A 21,894-nucleotide genomic window follows, 5' to 3' on the forward strand; every position below is an offset into this window, starting at 1 on the left:
ACCAAGCATATTTTTATTTTGTAGATGAAATCAGTTTCTGATGGTTCTCTTCCCCATAATTGCAGCTAGACATAATGGATAGAGGCACTGATGCACGGAATCTTTTGTCTGGAAAAGTTATTCCCTTGCGACTTGGCTACTTTGGTGTTGTGAATCGAAGTCAGGAGGTAATTTCAAACCTATGGGGATGCTAACTTTTTGTAAATGATGTTTAATTCTTTTTTAACCTTTTTTTTTTCTTCTAGGTACACCTTAGTAGTCAGCTTTGGCTTGGAGTTTTTTCATTTTCTTGATTGTTTATCTTTATTTTAAGTCCTCCACAACAAAGAAGGAATAATGATGACCACTGATGCTATTTTGTCTTATGATCATTTTGATGTACATGTACCTTTTATTTATGGTGCTATGTTTCTGATTAGGTTTATTGATTTCATTTCCAAACTAGGATATTTCACACAACCGGAGTATTAAAGATGCACTTATAGCTGAGGAGAAATTTTTTCACAGCCATCCAGTATGATCATGCTATACCCTTGTTATGGAATGGAGAAGCCGTTTTGAACATATTTTATTTATGGTTTTAGCTGTTACTTAGGTATATGATGGTCTGGCTGATCGTTGCGGTGTTCCTCAATTGGCAAAGAAGTTGAACCAGGTATTAAATTTGGGCATTTAGATGTGGGTTTATATTTGCTTCTAGCTGATGAACTAGGAGAGCTACTGCCCTTTCTCTCTGGCTCTCTCTCTCTCCAACATTCTCCTTCAATTTGATTGATTTTTAAATTTATTCTATTTGATTGCCTTTTTTTAGCAGTCATTTAATTAAGCTCTTGAAGTTTGGATCAAATTCTATGAAATTGTTATTAATTTGACTTTATAATCACTTTTTGAAGATTTTGGTGCAACAAATCAAGGCAATTCTACCTGGGTTAAAGTCACGCATAAACTCTGCACTAGTTTCAGCTGCCAAGGAGCATGCCAGTTACGGAGAAATCATGGAGTCAAAGGTGTATATGATTGCCAAAGATTATTTTTATTGTTGAGATTTTTTACAGTCAAAAAGTATTTCGTCTTTCTTGAGGTTCTTTTATTATCATCCATAATGAATTACTGAAGGTCTAACATTGCATTTTGAGTCTTGTAAAGCCATGGTGTTGTTGATGTTAATGCATGCAATTCTAGAGCAAATGTACTCTCCGTCTGTTGCCTTTTTCCTTGACAACTTTCTCTATCTGTATCCAGAAAGCTAAAGTGTCTCCTTGCTTCTGTTCTATTTTTGCTACTGCAACCTTAGTTTAGTTAATAATTCACTCTGCTCGATGTTGGCTGATGGTTTCATAACTGTTAACTTTGTGCTACCATTAGGCTGGTCAAGGTGCTCTTCTTCTGAACATTTTATCAAAATATTGTGAAGGTAAGTGTGACTTCACCTGCTTCTCTTTTCTTTGCATGTGAAACCCACAAGCAGAGCTATGTCATATACGGTGCTAGCTATTATCTGCTTTATTAGAATTGAACCATATAACTGTTGCTGCAAACAGCATTTTCATCTATGGTTGACGGGAAGAATGAAGAAATGTCAACATCTGAGCTCTCGGGTGGAGCTCGTATTCACTATATCTTTCAATCAATCTTTGTGAAGAGTTTAGAGGTACATGTGGCTTCATTTTGTAATTGTAAATTTTCATGATTCAAGTCCCTGTTACTGACTTTTCATGGAATAATTAACTTTCGGGGTGTGGCAAGGGAATTGCACGTGCTAACCTAAATTCTAAACCTGTTAGTTGCATAGGGAGTTTGGCCATCGTTTCCCCCGTGTGGACTTTTCATGGAATAATTAAAACAAAACCATCAGACTCGCACTTAATCATAGTGTACCATCCCATTTTTAGTTCATTTGATTGGATGAGCTGCTTGCTTATGCTATCACTAACACTTTCATTAGGCAACGCTAATAATGATTTTTACTCGTTGAGTAAATTGAAGAATAATGATTGATAAATATTTCAACTCAATATAGTTGCAAGTTTTGAAATTAGCTTCCTTCTATGATGATAAATCTTTTGAAGGATTCACAGTTGGTAGGGATTGGCTTTCGGGATTAAAAGTGGATTGGGATAAATCTTTCTTGAGCGGGGACAAGGTCAATATTGATTCCCAAAATGTTGCAACAATGGCCATGAAGTTAAATTGCAAAATTGAATTCCTGCCCATTTTATATCTTGGGCTGCCTTTGGGAGGAAATCTGGAATCTGCAGATTTTTGAAACCCTATAAAATAAAAATTATGAAAAAGCTTGCAAGATGGAAGAAGTATCAACTTTCAAGAGGGCAGTAGATTAACTCTTTTCAAATCGGTCCTTGGAAGCATCCCTTTGTATTACTTTTCGATATTCCAAATGCTGAAACTAAGAAAGCAAGTGAAGAAGTGCCTAAGAAACTTTTCTGGGGTGACAATCCGAAAGGTTCCGTGAATCATCTTGTTAAATGGAATATTGCATCTCTATGCCAAGAATATGGCGAATTGGGTATTGGCAATCTTACTTCAAGGAATCATTGTTGACTAGATGGGGCTGGCAGTTCAATGTGGAACCTTCTGCCTTATGGAGACAAGTAGTGGCAAGCATCTAGATTTGATTGGATCGTTTATGGAATGAAACATTTTCGCATAGACGACGTAAAACATATATTAGACAATCTCGAAATGGAAAAGAATTTTTCATAAATTTTAAATCCATTGGATTTTTTTTTTTTGTAGAAAAACTTTAGAAAAAAAAGAGGAAAATTAAGTTTGAATCTTTAACGGAATCCGTATACTCAAAATAAATAAAAATATTAGTTAAATATGTGTGTATCTAGGGGGTATTCCTTTAGCATTTCGTCCAAGAGAAAGAGTTCCTCTAATTCTATAACTTTTTTTATAATACTCTTTTCTTGAATATCATTAAAAAAATTTCAGATTGCCCAGTATTCCACCAATTAGTAACCCAAGATTCTAGGCTTTTATTAAATGAAAGAGTGATCCACCAAATACTATAGATGCAAGATATAGAAGGGGAATGAACTCTTTCTTTTTTGCCATTTTTTCGTCTTTTATTTTTGGGAGCAGTTGCTGTCATTGGTTTAACAATAAAAAAAAGTGGCAGCTAGTAGCAAAACATTCTCTTCAAGGTTAGGAATAGTAAACACATCCTATTTTGGCACCATCTATGGTTGGGGGACTCTATTCTAAGGGACCAATTTCCTTCCCCGTTTCGGGTTTCTTCTTTCCCTTTCACTTCAGTCTAGGAGGCTTGGGATCCATCCTCTTCTTCTTGGAGAACTGAAACAAGACAATATCTGAAAGATGAAGAATTTGATGAATATTTAGTACTCTTATCATGTTTAAATTCAGTTGTCCTGCTCGAGGATGATGATCAGTTGATATGGAGTTTGGATTCTTCAAGGTCATTTTCGGTTAGCTCATTATGCAGGCCTAGGAAGTCTTATTTCTTGCTATCAAATGATCAATGCTTTAAGTTGTGGAAGTTGGGCGGCCCTAAAAGGGTTAACATCTCTTGGATTCCCATTAATGGAAAGGTCAACATGGTAGAAGTTCTTCAAAAGAAAATTCCAAATATGCATATGCAGCCACCATTTGTGTGCTGTGCATGACAGATTGCGAATTCCAGGTGCATACCTTCTTTTCTTGTCCATATGCAGTAGCTTTCTCTTGGGTGCTGGATGTGGATGTCTCGAAGATAGTTACTCAGCTGCTGTTCGGTCCATTTTTGTCTCCTAAAGTGAGGCTTCTTTGGGTGCATGGGGTCAAAGCTCAAATAATTTTCGAGGAAAAAAGAAGACCTTCGATGGAGTGTTTCAGTTTGGCCAAATTTGGAGCATTTCAATGGTGAGCTGTATCCAATGATAATTTTAATTGGGGGGCTTTCCTTTTCCCTCTTTAGATATGTATAGGATGTCACTCTATATATTTTTTTCTTTTTGGTATTTTAGCTGGTATCTTTTTGACTTTTTTGCTATTTACTTTTATTCACTCTCTTGGGAGTTTGTATCTTTGAACATTTTCTATTCCTTTTCATTTTTCAATGAAAACTTCATTTCTTGTTTTAAAAAAAAAAGTGCTTTACGGAGAAGAGTAATTGTCAGGTGGATGACCCGCCCCCCCAAGAGGGAAAGCTCTAGGCAGGCCTTGGTTCGACATTACAAAATTGAGTGAGACTTTCCTTAGTTTTGTGAGTTTCAAGGTAGGGAACGGGCTTAGAATTCGCTTTTGGCAGGATGTTTGGCTCAAAGATTATGCTTTACAACACCTTTTTTCAGATCTGTACAATTTGACTTTAAAGAAGGATGCAACAGTGGCTGATTGTTGGAACGAAGCTCAATCAGATTGGAACTTGAAGTTTAGAAGGGGTTTTCGAGACAATGAAGTGGACAGTCTGCTATATCTGATGGAACTGTTATATGCCTTTCGTTTTGGTAGGGAGGAAGACAAGATGCTTTGGACTCTCGATACAAATCTGTCCTGTCCTCTACCAAGTCCATGTTCCAAAAGCTTACTGAGTGTTCTCCAAGAATCAAGGTCCCTTTGATAAAGTAGATTGGAAGCTCAGCTCCCCAAAGAAGGTCAAAGTGTTTTTATGGAGTTTAGCTCACAGAAGCTTTGGATTCTCGATACAAATCTGTCCTTCTCTACCAAGTCCATGTTCCAAAAGCTTACCGAGTGTTGTCCAAGAATCGAAGCCCCTTTGATAAAGCAGATATGGAAGTTCACCTCCCCAAAGAAGGTCAAAGTGTTTTTATGGAGTTTAGCACATAGAAGCACCAACACACATGACACCTTGCAGAAGAAGCTTCCATTCTGTTCACTTTCTCCTTTGGTGTCTTGTTTTTGTTACAAGAATTCTGAACAATTGGATCACCTCTTCTTACACCGTCCCTCTGCCTCAGAATGGTGGTCATTTTTTTTCACAGTTTTCGGCTTTGTGGGCTGCAGGCCTAGGGCAACAGAAGACTGGCTTCTGGAGATTCTTCGGGGCTACCCCTACAAAGGGAAAGCTAAGATCCTATGGGGCTGTGCGATAAGGGCTTTTTTGTAGAACTTATGGGAAGAGAGAAACAACCGGGTCTTTAACAACATGTCTCGCTCTTTTGATTCTTTTTGTGAACGTGTACAAATTAATGCTTCCTCTTGGTGCTTAAACCACAATGTTTTTTTTCTTTTTGAACAAGATACGAACTTTTCATTGATAAATGAAAAGGAACAAAATTGTTCAATGATACAAACTACCTTAGGAGTGAAAAAAAAAGAAATAAAAAGCCACCAACATAAGAAACCTCAATAAAGGGGAGTTATAAATGTCTCCCAATTCATACAAAGCATACTAGGAGAATAAGAAGAAAAGAGATTGGAATGAACACACCATTGTGAAGCTTCGTATTTGGCTATTGAGAAGCACTCCAATGGAGAACAATTCTTGCCTTCAAAGGACCCTTTGATTTCTTTCAAACCACAGTTCAGAGAGAAGGGCTTTAAGCCCGAAAGCCCAAAGTAGATTGGCTTTTGAGTTTACTCGCAAACCAATAAGAAGCTGCAATATTATGTTAGAAACCTCCAAAATCCCATTCCCATGAGACTTCAAACAATGTTAAAAAAAATTCTTCCAGCAAACCTCCGCAGAAGCCGAATTTCCAGATTTGCACAACAAATGAATAGATAATAAGTCTGAGGCCTCCAAGCTCTATACTCGAGAATCATCTGAATCATTGAGGGATATAGGAGAGAGTAAGGATAATAGATCGGCCAATTCAATGACTACCTCATCCTTCAAAGAACGCCTAGTAGGTAGCCTCCAAGAAGAACCAATGCTATCCCAAGCATCCGCAACCGCAATGAAAGGATCAGAAGAGATCCTAAAGACGGCTGGAAACCTATCCTTCAGCCAAACAGTTCCCATCCATGGATGATGCCAAAACTGATTCCTTTTACCATTCCAATTTGTAAATGGGAAAACGACTCCACTTGCTTCCATGCTTTGGATATATTACTCCAAGGACTTGTACCCGAACCTGCCGACTTAGGTAAAGTACACCAGCCACCAAAATCAGATCCATAAATACTAGCCACCACCAACCACCGTCGTCTTCGCCGGCCCCGTCTCCGACCACCACCGTCGCCGTCTGCCCCGTCTCCGACCACCACCGTCACCGTCTGCCCCCACCGCCGCCGCCGCTCACTCCGATAGGCGATAGTTCGTAGGGTTTTTTTTTTTTTTTTTAAATTTCTTATATCTCATTTTCTCCTTTTCGTTTCCTCTCTTTTATTTCACACAAAATTTTTCTAAATCTTTGGCTTTCTTCACACTTCACAGTGGCTCTTTAGTCTTTCCTTTACATTTTTTTTTTTATCTTCCAAATTTGAATTATATTAGGATGGAAGAAGGTGGAAACAAATGCAAGCATCCCGGTTGGCAATACATCATATTGGATGATCCAAAAGATACAAACACGTGCAAATGCGTGTTTTGTGGAAAAATTACCAAAGGTGGAGTTTGCCGAGCAACAAACCATTTGGTTGGGGGAAATAGAAATGTAAAGGCATGTTTGAAATGCCCAACTAATGTGAGAGAAGAATTGAAAGAGTATCAAACAAGAACAAAAGCAAGAAGGGAAGAGAGTAATGCCCTCCCAACGTATGAAGATTTAACTTTGATTGAAGAAGATGATGAAGATGAAATGGAAGTAGTTGGTGGTAGTGGTAGTGGATCTGGATCAACATCAACCCCAATGAACAAGCGAACAAGAATAAACACAGGTGATAATGTGAATGGGTGGGAGAGGGAGAGGAAGTGGAAGTGGAAGTGGAAGTAGTAACTCTTGTAGTCCATCAGTGTTAAAACCACCGCGACCAAAGGGGCCAATAGATAAATTTGTTTATCAACATCCTGGAAAAGTTGATGATAGAAATCGATTGAAGAGGTTGAAGCAATCAACTATTACTGAAAAATATGATAAAGAGGGGAGAGATGCTACAGTGAAATTCATCATGCGTTGGATATATCAAGCAGGTATTCCTCTAAATACTATTCGCTTGAGAAGTTTTGAAGTGATGCTAGAAGCTGTGGGGCAATTTGGCCCTGGTTTGATACCTCCTTCTTATCATGAAGCTCGAGTAACGTACTTGAAAAAAGAAGTACAGTACACAAAAAATCTTATGGGCGATCATCAGGTAGAATGGAAGAGAAATGGTTGTTCGCTGATGTCAGATGGGTGAACTGATAGGAGGGATAGGACACTGATCAACTTTTTAGTTCATTCATCTGTTGGAACGTTGTTTATGGAATCCATCGATGCATCTTCATGCATCAAAACTGGAGAAAAGATTTTTCAACTCTTAGATGGAATGGTGGAGAAGATTGGAAAAGAAAACGTTGTCCAAGTTGTGACGGATAATGCCTCAAACCATGTCCTAGCTGGAAAACTTTTAGAAGCCAAGCAACCTCATCTATATACGACACCATGCGCTGCTCATTGTCTAGATTTAATTTTGGAGGATATTGGAAAGATTGAGCAGGTGAAAAGGTGTCTTCGGAAGGCTGTGGCACTTAGTGGTTTTATTTACAACCACTTGTACGTGCTAAACATGATGAGAGAATTTACTAACCAACATGAATTGGTAAGACCAGCAGTGACTCGCTTCGCAACTTCATTTTTAACCCTAGCCAGCATTCACAGAAATAAAGCCAATTTGAGGAAGATGTTTATTTCTGAGAAATGGACCACCTCTAAATGGGCGAAGGACCCAAAGGGGAAGAGAGCAGCTGAAACCGTTATGATGCCATCTTTTTGGAATTCAGTTGTGTATACTTTGAAGCATCGGGCCCCTTTAGTTCGTGTGTTGAGGCTAGTAGATGGTGATAAACCGGCTATGGGTTATATTTACGAAGCTATGGATAGGGCAAAGGAGGCTATTAAGAGTGGTTTTAATGGAAATGAGGCGAAGTATAGACCGATTTGGGAGATTGTTGATAAAAGGTGGGATTGTCAACTTCATCGGCCTTTACATGCAGCCGGATATTATTTGAATCCATCTCTTTTTTATGACAACAAAGAGAGAATAATGCAAGATCCTGAGGTCATGGATGGTCTGATCAAAGTTATAGAACGATTAATACCATCTATCGATGATCAAGTTCAATGTTCAATCGAATTAGAATTGTACAATGAAGCAAAAGGCATGTTTTCGAGTAATGTAGCAATAAGGACGAGGGGTGTTAAAACACCAGGTAATGACATTATTTATTACTTTTAGTTTTAAATTTTTAATAGACATATTTAAGTTTGAACTACTAAAATTCTAAATCATTTGTTTAATATGTGCACAGCTGCATGGTGGTCTCTTTATGGTGTTAATGCTCCGATTTTACGAAAGTTAGCCATGAGAGTCCTTAGTCTAACGTGCAGCGCTTCTGGCTGTGAGCGCAATTGGAGTGTTTTTGAACACGTAAGTGAGAATAATTTGGTTTTTCCCTTGTTAGTTGAAGATTGAAAAATCCACTTTTGACTCTACATCGTTAATAATTCTGTAGATTCATTCCAAGAAGAGGAACAGGTTAGAGCAAAAGCGTCTTAATGACTTGGTTTATATAAAATATAACCAAGCACTTAAAAGAGCGCTACACTCTACAAGACCAACTTGATCCAATTACTTTGGATCATATTGATGAAAGTAATGAATGGTTGATTGGAACACTCGAAGAAGAAGATGGTCAAGAAGAAAATGAGTTGGTCTTTGATGATGACGACCTCACATGGGGAGATGCAGTCGAGGCTAGTGGTGTTAGAGAACCCATAAGGCAAACTAGAACATATGCAAGATCTAAAGGAAAGTCACCTGCTACTCCCGCTCCTACAACTTCAAGAGTTCGAAAATCAGTGCAAGTTGTGGTTAGTGATGATGATGATGACACCGAAGAAGAAGAAGAATTGGAAAAGGAAGATTGTGAGGACGTCCAAGATGAAGAGAATTTAGATTTAGATGAGGATGATGAGCTTTGATTACTTATATTTACTGTTTATTCTATTTCAGACTCTACAATTTCTTAATGTTACTTGTCTTTATTTGGAACTAAACTTATAGAATTTGGTTGTTTTATGCATCTTGTTGACATTTACTATTTTGGTATTGATTTTTTTAAGGTAATTTATGCACTATATATATAATTTTTACTTATTTATCAAGGTGCGCCTCGCTTCAATCGGGCGTCGCCTTTGTATCGCCTCTCGCCTCAAGGCGATCAAAGGACTCGTCGCCTTGCGGTGCGCCTTGCGCCTCGAAAACACTGAATTTTAGTAATAATTCTGTTTTCTTGCAATATTCTTTTATACACAAATTCTCTCTTTTTTTCTTTGAATATCTTATATCTCTACTTTTTCTTTATTATTTAAGTCAATTTTTATTTAAATATCAAATAGTTTTTTAATATTTAATATAAAAAATTAATATATTCCCAACGTTTTGTGTCCTACTATTTTGAAAATTGACGTGTCGCTGTGTCTGCGTGTCTGTGCTTCTTAGCAAGAAACTATTTCCTTTTGCAATCTTACCAATTCTAGATTTAGCGGCTCAATCCATCTTTCTAAGACAATATAAGAATCGGAAGGATCTCCAATAGATGAGCATGAGGAAGGGGGATGAGAGGTCATCACAATTGACAAGAACTCTAAAGAAAAAGCTCCCCAGAAAAAGTTCCCAGTTTACAAAAAGGATATTCAATTGAAATTAGTTACAAATTGGGTCTAGCTTTCTTCGCCATCTCCATCCAATCTCTCTGGTCTTTCTTTAAATATCCTGTGATATCTTTCCAACTCACAAGACCGCCTTTGTTTGGTTAATCCATACTATCGTTGTTTTTCAATTGAAGCGATTCCAACAAAACAGTCGCTATGTATAACTGAGGCATGACATACCTGTTCGGGAATACTGTCAAAGTGGGAGAGTAGTAGGTTGGAAAGATTACTCAAGAAACATGTTTTATGGCCATCTCCTAAATGCAATAATTAAAATAACCGTGTCAACAAAAGAAGAATAACTTATTCATTTGGCCGAGGGTCTTGTCAAGTTCTATCTGGTTTTGCAGGGGATGGATCACTGAACTGGGCAGGCTTTTAAATGCTTACACTGTTACTATCTCAGCAACTTACATTTTGGTTTAGTTGTACTTCTTTGCTATTTATTCCTGCAATTAATGCTGTCAGAGTAGTGGGGGAGTGTTAATGAAATGTTATGGGCAGGAAGTGGATCCATGTGAGGACTTGACTGATGATGACATCCGAACTGCCATCCAGAACGCAACTGGTCCTAAATCTGCTTTATTTGTTCCTGAAGTAGGTTATGTTATATTCTTTTTCCATTTTTATATTGCCCATAATTATTGTTTAACTGTCTATTCTTTTAAATCTAGATTAAGAACTCATCATTTTATACATATTTTCAAGCTCTTCCTACTTTAGGTGCAAGTTCCTTATTTTTCCCTCAATAAGGTGTGGTTCCTTTTCATTGAAAATATGACTACAAAAGAGGGGACACCAACGCCCTTTTAATCAAATCAACTAGCTAAAAGGAGTGCTAATTCAACTTTAATGCAATAAATTACAATTACAAAAGAATTTTGAGATAGTACACCTTGAGGCTGCAAATCTCATTATGTCTCAGACTTCTCTTCATTCTCTGGAGACATTGTGAAATTTCAATGGTCAATAGAACTTAGCCATAACATATTATGGGGAAGGGTCATCCTATTTTGACGTCGATCTGATAATTCAATGTGTAGGTTCCTTTTGAAGTTCTTATTCGCAAGCAAATATTTCGCTTATTAGATCCAAGCCTTCAGTGTGCAAGGTTCATATATGATGAACTAGTAAAGGTAGGATTTATTATTTTATTATTCCTTTTGCTGTGTTTTGTGCATACTTATCCTACTGCTTCCTTATAGTTTCCTAATATTGGTTGTTTACTATTCAGATTAGCCATCATTGTGTGGTAAATGAGCTACAGAGGTTTCCTGTTTTAAGAAAGCGCATGGATGAAGTTATGAGCAATTTTTTGCGAGAGGGTCTCGAACCCTCAGAGACTATGATTGGGCATATTATTTATATGGAGGTATGTCATCTATGTTTGATTTTGTGGTGATACATTCACTAGCACGAAATCATATTGATGTTATTTTGGTTAACCACACAGGACAATGGTTAAATTGAACATTTTTGTTATTTGGAAAGTAAGGACTGGTATAATTATTGGTCCACTTTAACTATGGATTTTGTGTTCAAGTAACTTATTAGATAAAACTTTACCAACCACTATAGTTACACGGAATTATATACTAGAGGTAATTTCCGTATGTGAGGTAGTCACTCAAGTAGTTTCATGGATTCTTGGGCCACTTCAGGATTTTGTTTACTGCTTAAGAGTAAACTCCTACTCGGCTCTCTACCCACAAATTATTATCCATGAAAGTACAGTGAAATGTTCTCAAATCATTCTGTATTGATAATGAGAAATATGGTGGAGCTTATCCTCTTATTTTATTTTCCTATTTTTACATGATAGTGGAGATGACTTAAGCATCAAAGTTCTTATGTCCCTGAGGTGGATGCCATTTTCCTCAATGGACATGATTAAGATTTCTTGAACTGATCTTTTTATGTGAAAATGAATTTTGTTTTCTTTGGCCTTTCTGCATGAATATATAAGAATCTGTGTTAATTTTTATTTACCGGCTTGGCTCTTTATTCTTACAAAATGTTAGACCCGGAACATCTTATTGTACATGTATTGCAGATGGACTACATAAACACTTCACACCCTAATTTTCTTGGTGGGAGCAAGGCTGTTGAGATTGCATTGCAACAAGTCAAATCCTCTAGGGTTTCCCTGCCTATCTCCAGACAGAAGGTAAACGTGACAACCAGTTATCATTTTTTTCTTGATAAAGAAATGATATCTTTCAGAAGAACTTTACTTTAAAGGAATCTTTCTTTCTAATACATCTGGACAAGATTATTCTTATGTGCTTTCCGTCATAAATTGGAGAACTTATCGTTCATCAATAAAACGGAAAATGTTCAAGATATAAACTCCGTAAGAAACCAGATATGGAGGTGATTGATTCTTTGATAAGAGCTTTCCTGCTGGAGGTCTGAGCTTAATGAAGTTTTTTGTTTCTCAATGACATGTTCCAGATTGGTCACCTTTAGACTCTTTAATAGCTGGTGGATATCGTTGAGAAAGGAAAAACATAATTTCCTTCTTGATAGATGATGAAGGGATAGTGCAAAATGCCAGGCATAAGATGGTGGATTATATGTTATATTATTTCAACAAGCTTTACATCCAAACCACATATTCGTTACCCTAAAGTCCAGTGGAGCCCATTTATTCCACTTGGTGGATTATATTATATGAACCTGTCAAGGGTCTTGGAAAACTTAAAATCGCATGATCCAAATGCGATGATTGTTAAAGTTATGGGAAATGGTGGAACATTTTTTTTTTTTTTTTTGTTGAAAAAGTAGTCAACAAATGCACTATTGAGAGTTACCATTGCCTTATCTTGAAGAAATTCACTACTACCAAAGTTAATGAATTTAGACTTATAAGCTAAGAAGCACGGACACGGATACGGGACACGGACACAGACACGATAGGACACGGCGATACGTCAATTCCTAAAAAATTAGGACACGGACACGTTGGGGATACGTTTATTTTTTTTAATATTTTTTAGGATATATGTAAATTTAACACAAAAAATGCTAAATACAATGAAATGCATAAATATGAAGTCAATTACATCCTTCAACAAAAGTTAAAAAACAAAGTTCCAAAAGACCAATATAGTGACAAAACAAAGAAGGGATGTAAAAGAGGATTGTTTTTATTAGAGTTTACCTAAGAAAAATGAAAAACAGAGGCAGGAAACAGAGACGGAGGAGTTTACCTAAGGAAAAAAAAAAATAAAAACAGAGGCAGGGGCGTCAGTGGCGGCAATAAGGGCGGGCGGGGGCGGTGTCGGCGTCAGCGGCAAAGAACGCGTGCAGCGGCGTCGGCTTCGTGGGGGAGGGGTGGTGGTGGGTGGGTATTAGGTTTTTATCATTTATTTGTTTTTTTTTTTAAATTACTCATGGGCATTGGGCCTTTTTATTTGGGCCCAGAAAACCTCCCAGGCCGTGCCCAGGCCGTGTCCCAGCCGTGTCTGATTTAAAAAAAAAAAAAAATCAGACACGCGTTTTGGCGTGTCTGACACGTGTCCGGGCGTATCCGTGTCGGACACGTGTCCGACACAGATACTTCGCCCAAAAATAAGTGTCCGTGTTTCCTAGCTTATAAGTCTCACCACCTCAACAGCTCTTTAAAGGAAAATTTTCTAATCTCCCAGGCAGAGGGATCCCTCTCCCCCATGGCTTTTCAGGCTGTATCCCTGTTTCTTTGGCAGCACATCTTGTCACGTATTGGGGAAAAAAAAGGAAACGACATCCCTTGGCAAAGGAAAATAACATGGGGAGGAATTTTAAAAGGCCTCCCCAGCTGGAAAATGAGTCACCATTGAGGTTGCATATTATTTTTCCAACTAATTTGTGATTGTTGTTTAATACTAAATTTTATGTTGATTAGGATGGTCTAGAGCTTGACAAGGCAATGGCATCAGAGAGAAGTTTGAAAAGTCGTGGAATTCTGGCGAGGCAACTAAATGGGATAGTAGCTGATCAGGTTGGGAATATTGTAGCTTAGTTATCGAGAACATGCAAATGGGATAGTCACATTACCCAGTGTTCTTACATTCTTATACTATTTTTTCTCTTATTAACAGGCTGTTCGTCCATTGGCAGAAGGTGAAAAAGTTACCGTGTCTGGTAATATTACTATTCTTCTATGAACCAAATATGTAATAAGTAATAAGACTTGACTTGACCATCTTTTTCTGGATAGGAAACAGAGAATTATGTTAAAAAAATAGCTCATAATTACCAAAACTATTAGAAAGGAGACACCAAGAAGAAGACAACAGTTCTATAACTATAAGGTCCCAAAAGTTCTTTATACATGATTCGATCCTTCTGAAATTCTTTGATTTTTCTTGAACCACAATCTCCAAAAGAGTAGCATACACTGCATTAGACCATAGTTTTAGGTTGCCTCCTATGCAAAGGCTCTAGTAACAACTAACACTTGGAGTATTGCATTAAGATTAAGAAAGATAAGTAGATGGGCGGGAAATACAATCTAATTAAACAATAAATATGGAAAAGAAGCTTTAGATAAATCTATCATTGATGCAATCCGAAACGCCACTTTTGAATGAATTGAATAATGTCAAGACTAACACAAACAAACCAACCAAAGCAAATTAAAAAATCTTTGAACCTAGAATCTCCTCAGATGATTTTAAACCAGCCCTTGAGGATTTTATAAACCCAAGCACACTGTCTTCAAAGAGATCATATCATTTAGCTACGAAGAGAGGGATTTATAGAAGATCTAAGTCAATGATTTTACCGTTGAACTTTCTCTTTTCTCTAGTTACACTTCTTCCTGATGAACATTCTGATGACCACTTTGTCATTTTGAAATCTCCTCCTTGTTGCTTGGACTAGAGCAATGTAATCAAGTTCTGCCCAGCCAATATCTTTAGAACTCTACATGATTTGATGAACTTAGTATTGAATTGTTTCAGCTTGGTTTCTTGAAAGAAAATTATATCAGGACAATGAGTTTTGATGGATTTCTTGATAGCCAACCACTACTTGTAAACTCCAAGGCCTTGGATATTTCATGATAAAATCTTCCTAAAGTACTCTGTTAGACCCCCAATTATCAATAATTACCATAGGAAGGGAAAGGGGAAGGATAAGGGTAAGGAGGTAATTAGATACTGAACCGTTGTAGGCCATAACGGCCAAGAGAGAGAAAGGTGGGCTAGGAGTAGTGTAGGACGTGTACCTGTAGTCCTTTTAAGTGGGAGGAGAATGTTGGGGAGGGGACATCTGAACATTTTGGTATTTTGGTGCTACTGAGTAGCCTAGGGAGAGAATACCCACCCTCTCGAATTGGTGGGTTGTTTGTGTGCTTTGTGTCTTTGGTATTTTGTTCTTGCTCTGTATCGCCTTAAGGCTCTTATTTTGTTTTTCAATCAAAGTAGTGTGAGGGGATACCTCACAGCTTGGTATCAGAGAGGCATGAGACTGGGAACTGCGAGCGACGATGACGGTGAAGGAACTGGAAACACGCTGTGAGGCGGTGGAGAAAGAGATTTCCGATGTGAAGAAGGAGGTCGCCGAGGTACACAAGAAACTCGACGAGCATCATAAGAAACAGAGAAAATCCATGTTACGTTGCAAACGTTCATGACCCAGATCATCGGGGGATCATCATCTCCCCCAACAACGGCCATCACGGGGGACGAATCCGTTCGGAAAGGGAAGGCTATAGCCGGGGAGACCCCAGAGACAGGCCACGAAAATCAGGGAAACGAACGCAACCGCTTCAAGAAGGTGGAAATGCCTATATTCGGGGGAGAAGAGCTTGAGGCTTGGATTTTCAGGGCCGAGCGATACTTTGAGATACAGAAATTAACTGAAGATGAGAAGATGATAGTTGCCGTTATCAGCTTCGACGGCATCGCCTTAGCTTGGTATCCGTACACGAATAACCATGAGAAGTACAGGGATTGGAACGACCTCAAGGGACGTTTGAGAGATAGGTTTCACCCGGCAAAAGAGGGGAAGCAATGCGCAAAACTTTTGTCGCTGAAACAAGAAGGTACGTTCGCGGAGTTCCGGCAACAATTTGAAACTCTAGCGGCGGCGCTTCCACAACTCTCCGATGAAGTTCTTAAGAGTGCCTTTCTCAATGGGCTTGACCCAATCATCCAAGCTGAAGTTAGGGCTACGGAACCTAAGGGATTGGACTAGATCGTTCGTAAAGCCCAATTGATCGAAGACATAAACCAGGCAGTCAGAGAGGCCGAAGACCAAAACCCAAACGCTAAATCAAAACTGGGCCCAGTCTCAAATAAGTTGTCCACTAAGGCCCAAGACACGATACCCACGCGCACAGTGACTCTAGCAGGCAGAAATCCCAACCCTAATCAAACAGTGGGAAACGTTCAAGGGATGAAGAAGGATATACCCTACAAACGATTGACGGAAGCGGAATATCAGAAACGAAAGGAACGAGGGTTGTGTTTCTGTTGTGAAGAAAAGTACACCGTTGGCCACAAGTGTCGTAATCGAGAACTTAGGGTGTTTGTGGTCCACGACGACGAGCTGGTTGAGTCAATGAAGGAAGATATGCAGGAACCCATGTCTGAACTCACCTCAGAAACGGACGGGAAGTTGGTAGAGTGCCTGTTGAACACCATAGTAGGCATTTCGACGTCGGGAACGATCAAGATCAAGGGGACAGTTGAAGGTAAAGAAGTTATCGTACTGATAGACTGTGGAGCTACCCACAATTTCATTTCCCTCTCTCTCGCCGACGAGCTAAAACTACCAAAGATAGACACCGTGAGCTATGGAGTGATTATGGGTTCAGGGGCCGTAGTGAAAGGGAATGGAATTTGTCGAGGAGTGGTGCTATCCCTACCGGAACTGACTATAAAGGAAGATTTCCTTCCTTCGGAACTAGGGTCACTCGATGTAGTTCTGGGAATGCAGTTGTTGCAGACCATGGGAAAAATGGAAGCCGACTGGCCCGCACTCACCCTGAAATTCGATCGAGGAGGAAAACAAATAGTGATAAAAGAAGATCCCACGTTAGCACTACTGGAGGTTTCCGTGAAGCGTTTAGCAAAGCACTGTAAGGAGCACGCTAAAGGGTACTTAGTAGAGCTGCGGGTTTTCACAACCCACCCCGACGAGGATGAGGAAACAATCGAGAAGATATCCCCGCTAGTGGAGGAATTGGTTCATGCATACCTCGATGTCTTCTAGAAACCCGAAGGGCTACCGCCAAGTCAGGAAGTCGATCACCGAATACCGATACAGGAGGGCCAACCCCCAGTGAATGTTCGCCCATATAGGTACACTCATGCCCAGAAAGGGGAGATTGAGAGCTTGATTAGCGAAATATTGGACGTCGGGATTATCAAACCAGTGTCAGTCCCTTTTCGAGCCCGGTTCTGTTAGTCAAGAAGAAGGACGACAATTAGCGTTTCTGTGTTGATTACAGAGCCCTAAACAACGTCACCATACCGGATAAGTTTCCCATTCCAGTGGTAGAGGAGTTGCTCGATGAACTTCATGGGTCGAGGATATATTCGAAGATTGATCTGAGGTCGGGGTACCATCAGATACAAATGGCCGAAGAAGATACTCACAAAACGACATTCAGGACGCACGATGGCCATTACGAATTCCTAGTGATGCCGTTCGGATTGTCCAACGCTCCTTCGACCTTCCAATCCCTGATGAACAATGTCTTCAGACCCTTCCTCAGGAGGTGCGTATTGGTTTTCTTTGATGATATACTTGTTTATAGCACTTATTTGCAGACTCACTTGACACACCTAGCCATGGTACTCAATGTACTGAGGGAGAACTCTCTGTTTGTAAACCTCAAGAAGTGTCAGTTCACGGTGGACTGGATTGAGTACTTAGGCTATTGGGTCTCAGCGAAGGGAGTGGAGGCGGACCCAGCAAAGGTCGAAGCCATGCTGCGTTGGCCAGTGCCAACTAATGTCAAAGAACTACCTGGGTTCCTAGGATTGACGGGGTACTATCGTAAGTTCGTTGCCGACTATGGGACAATCGCTAGCCCCCTCACTCAACTGCTCAAGAAGGATGGGTTTCAGTGGTCCAAACAAGCAACGATCGCCTTTGAGAATCTCAAACGGGCCATGGTAACTATACCTGTTCTTGCTCTTCCGGATTTCAGCATACCGTTTGTTATTGAGACTGATGCATCAGGAACGGGGTTGGGGGCAGTGTTAGCTCAAAATGGCCGCCCCATGGCCTACTACAGCCACACTCTATCTCTGCAGAACCAAGAAAAGTCCGTGTACGAAAGGGAATTGATGGCTGTCGTGTTAGCCATTCAGCGATGGAGACCATATCTTCTGGGTCACAAGTTTATTGTCCGCACAGATCAGCAAGCACTGAAGCACCTACTTGATCAACGAATTGTCCAACCAGAATACCAAAAGTGGGTCTTTAAACTGCTGGGATATGATTTCGAGATACAATACAAGCCGGGGCTGGAGAATAAGGCACCGGACGCTCTCTCTCGTATGCCAGAGACACCCCAATTGGCCCTGTTGTCAGCCTCGTCAGTAATCGACATTGATACCATCCGACAAGAAGTGAATGCAGACCCCCAGTTTATTAAGGAAATGGCTCGGCTGACTGAAGAACCCGAGGAACCGTCGAAGTTCCAGCTACGACAGGGGACCTTGTACTACAAAAACAGGTTGGTAGTATCAAAATCCTCGGTGTTAGTTCCCGCCATCCTACAGATGTATCACAACTCCGTGTTAGGAGGGCACTCCGATTTTCTGAGAACATACAAGAGGCTAACGGTTGAACTCTACTGGCCGGAAATGAAAGAAGATGTCAAGAAACATGTAGCGGAGTGCGAGGTTTGTCAGAGAAACAAAACGGAGGCATTGGCCCCAGCAGGATTGCTACAACCTCTACCCGTGCCAGACAGAATATGGGAGGATGTAACGATGGACTTTGTCGAAGGACTACCTAAAGCAAAGGGGGAGGACACAATCATGGTGGTGGTTGATCGCCTGAGTAAGTATGCGCACTTTATACCTTTGAGTCATCCTTTCACTACCAAGGCAGTAGCTGCTGTGTTTATTCGTAACTGCTATGTTTATTCGTGAGGTTGTTAGACTACATGGATTCCCCAGATTCATTTTCTCAGTTCGAGACAAAGTCTTCATCAGCCACTTCTGGACTGAGATGTTCCGATTACAGGGGACAGTGTTGAAGCAAAGCACGACCTACCATCCTTAGACGGACGGACAGACAAAGATAGTTAACCGTTGCCTCGAAACCTACCTTCGGTGCTTCAGCAGTGAACACCCCAAGCGTTGGAATCAGTGGCTGACATGGGCTGAATATTGGTATAATACGACGTACCACGGATCCTTGGGACGCACCCCATTCCAGGCGGTGTACGGACGTCCACCACCACCCTTGGTCCTCCATGGAGACCAACGGACTACTAAAGCGACACTCGATCAGCAACTGGCAAAAAGAGATGAGACCCTCGAACAGCTCAAGCTACACTTAAATCAAGCCCAAGATCGGATGAAGAAACAAGCAGATTAGCACCGCAGAGAGGTGGAATTCGAAGAAGGGGATATGGTCTTCTTGAAACTACGACCGTATAGGCAATGCACTCTAGCTAAGAAGAGGAATGAGAAATTGAGCCCGAAGTACTTTGGGCCATATATGATCATATAAAGGATCGGAAAGGTGGCCTACAGGCTCAACCTACCGGAAGACACAAGTATTCATCCTGTTTTCCATATCTCGCAACAAAAGAAACATGTTGGCAGTACCTCTACTTCGACTCAAATACCTCCCCAACTTTCGGAGACACCCAAGTGGATCGTGGAACCCGAATCCGTCGTCGCAATCAGCTCAACCCCACTACTGGGGAACAGGAGGCCTTGTTCAGCTGGAAGGGGCTCTCAGAGGAAGAGGCAACGTGGGAATCAGTTCGAGAAGTTTGTAGGCAATTTCCTAATTTCCACCTTGAGGACAAGGTGTGGGTGGGGGAAGGGAAAGGGGAAGGATAAGGGTAAGGAGGTAATTAGATACTGAACCGTCGTAGGCCATAACGGCCAAGAGAGAGAAAGGTGGGCTAGGAGTAGTGTAGGACGTGTACCTGTAGTCCTTTTAAGTGGGAGGAGAATGTTGGGGAGGGGACATCTGAACTTTTTGGTATTTTGGTGCTACTGAGTAGCCTAGGGAGAGAATACCCACCCTCTCGTATTTTGTTATTGCTCCGTATCGCCTTAGGGCTCTTATTTTGTTTTTCAATCAAAGTAGTGTGAGGGGATACCTCACATACTCTTGATTGGAACCAGTGAGATCCCTGAAGCTTCAAAATATTGTCTCAAAGTGAGATTCCTGAAACTTCAAAAGGGATTTCTAAAATATCGTGCTATCGAAGTAGATTCCTTGGTCTTACTTTGTAATAATCCCTTTTTGCCATTCGATAAAAGAGACTCACTATTTCATTAAAGATATTAGGAATTTCGTCATTGAAAGCATACTTTGAAAAATCCTCTTTAAAGACGTTTGAAGAATCCAAATCACCAGGGGAATCTAAGTTACTTATACTAACATTCATGTCTTCATCATCTTCAGAAAATAAAAACTAAGGATAGAGACACCAGAGAGATATACACGAGAAAAAAAGAAGAAATAAATTCTTTATTTCTCAAATTGATTGATTAAAGATGAGGAATAAAGGCACTATATATAGGTTACAAGAGGAAACAAAATCTAGGAATAACCTCCTAACTTCCCTAACAAAAAAGGAGATTTATTTGCTAAATTTAAACACAAAATCTAAACAACTTCTAACTAAGTCCACGTAATCTAAACTCCTAACTAATTCAACACTCCCCCTCAAGCTGGACTATACAGATTGAACAGTTTCAGCTTTACCAACAATCTTTCAAATACGGGCCTCAAGAGTCCTTTTCTTAGGATATCTGCAGCTTGATCTGATGATGGAACATACATCAGATTTATAATTTTCTCATAAATCTTCTCCTTGATAAAATGTCTGTGAACCTTAACATGCTTAGTACGATCATGATGCACTGGATTGTGTGCAATAGCAATTTCAGCCTTGTTGTCACAATAGACTTCCATTGAACTATCAAACCTGATCTTGAGTTTTTGGAGAAGAAGTTTCATTCACATTATCTCACAAATACCATGAGATAATATCCTGAATTCAGCCTCAGCACTACTTCTTGCAACAACTGATTGTTTCTTTCTCCTCCATGTAACAAGATTATCCCATACGAAGGTACAATATCCTGTCGTAGATCTCATATCCTGAACAGAACATGCTCAATCAGCATCTGTAAACACCTTAATCTTTCTGTCATCATCATTTCCCAAAAATAATCCAAGTCCTGGAGTTCCTTTAAGATATCTAAGAATATGATACTTGGCTTCCATGTGTTTTTCAGTAGGAGCATGCATGTATTGACTTACAATACTCACTGGAAATGCAATATCTGGCCTAGTGTGGGATAAATAGATTAATCTTGCAACAAGGCGTTGATATCTCCCTTTATCAACCGGTACCCCGTCTAGACTCTCTCCCAACTTATGATTAAGACTTATTGGAGTATCAGATGGTTTACATCCAAGCATTCCGGTTTCCTTCGAGAGGTCTAGTACATATTTTCTTTGACATACAGATATACCAGTTCTGCTCCTTGCGACTTCCATCCCTAGAAAATACTGAAGTGCTCCCACATCCTTTATTTTGAATTCCTTTCCAAGTGCTTGTTTTAGTCTCTCTATTTCTTCATGATGGTCGCCTGTGATGATAATATCATCGACATAAACAATGAGGATGGTGATCTTACCTTGAGAGTGTCTATAGAACATTATACGGTCAGTTTGAGCTTGAGTATACCCTTGTTTACAAATAGCCTTTGGAAAACGCCTAAACAATGCACATGGGGATTGTTTTAAACTACAGAGGGATTTCTTCAACTTACACACCTTCCCATCATACTTATCAATGTCAAATCCAAGAGGAAGGTCCATGTCACCTCTTCTTCCAAATCTCTATTGAGGAATGCATTCTTGACATCCAGTTGTTGTAGTTTCCAATCCAAATTTGCAGCAAGAG

General features: G+C 39.8%; 1 protein-coding gene and 1 pseudogene across 2 annotated transcripts in view; both read left to right on the forward strand.

Annotated features, from left to right (window-relative positions):
• The window catches only part of LOC111008327 (dynamin-related protein 3B), a 49,759-nt gene that overhangs the window by 13,592 nt on the left and 14,273 nt on the right, over positions 1-21,894 (forward strand). The window contains exons 4-15 of the mRNA XM_022280983.2: positions 66-167; positions 446-514; positions 596-655; positions 894-1,007; positions 1,366-1,414; positions 1,542-1,651; positions 10,290-10,382; positions 10,829-10,921; positions 11,020-11,157; positions 11,839-11,952; positions 13,672-13,767; positions 13,868-13,910. Of these exons, the coding sequence (XP_022136675.2) occupies positions 66-167; positions 446-514; positions 596-655; positions 894-1,007; positions 1,366-1,414; positions 1,542-1,651; positions 10,290-10,382; positions 10,829-10,921; positions 11,020-11,157; positions 11,839-11,952; positions 13,672-13,767; positions 13,868-13,910 (1,081 nt within the window). The remainder of the gene's footprint in view (positions 1-65; positions 168-445; positions 515-595; positions 656-893; positions 1,008-1,365; positions 1,415-1,541; positions 1,652-10,289; positions 10,383-10,828; positions 10,922-11,019; positions 11,158-11,838; positions 11,953-13,671; positions 13,768-13,867; positions 13,911-21,894) is intronic.
• LOC148211693 (uncharacterized) lies at positions 1,659-10,255 on the forward strand (annotated as a pseudogene). Its single transcript, XR_015790508.1, has 3 exons — positions 1,659-8,281; positions 8,381-8,499; positions 8,585-10,255. The product of XR_015790508.1 is annotated as an uncharacterized LOC148211693 (transcript).

Source organism: Momordica charantia (genome assembly GCF_013281855.1).
Source record: "Momordica charantia cultivar OHB3-1 chromosome 4 unlocalized genomic scaffold, Mcharantia_2.0 BLBB01000004.1, whole genome shotgun sequence".
In the NCBI taxonomy this organism is placed as follows: Eukaryota; Viridiplantae; Streptophyta; class Magnoliopsida; order Cucurbitales; family Cucurbitaceae; genus Momordica; species Momordica charantia.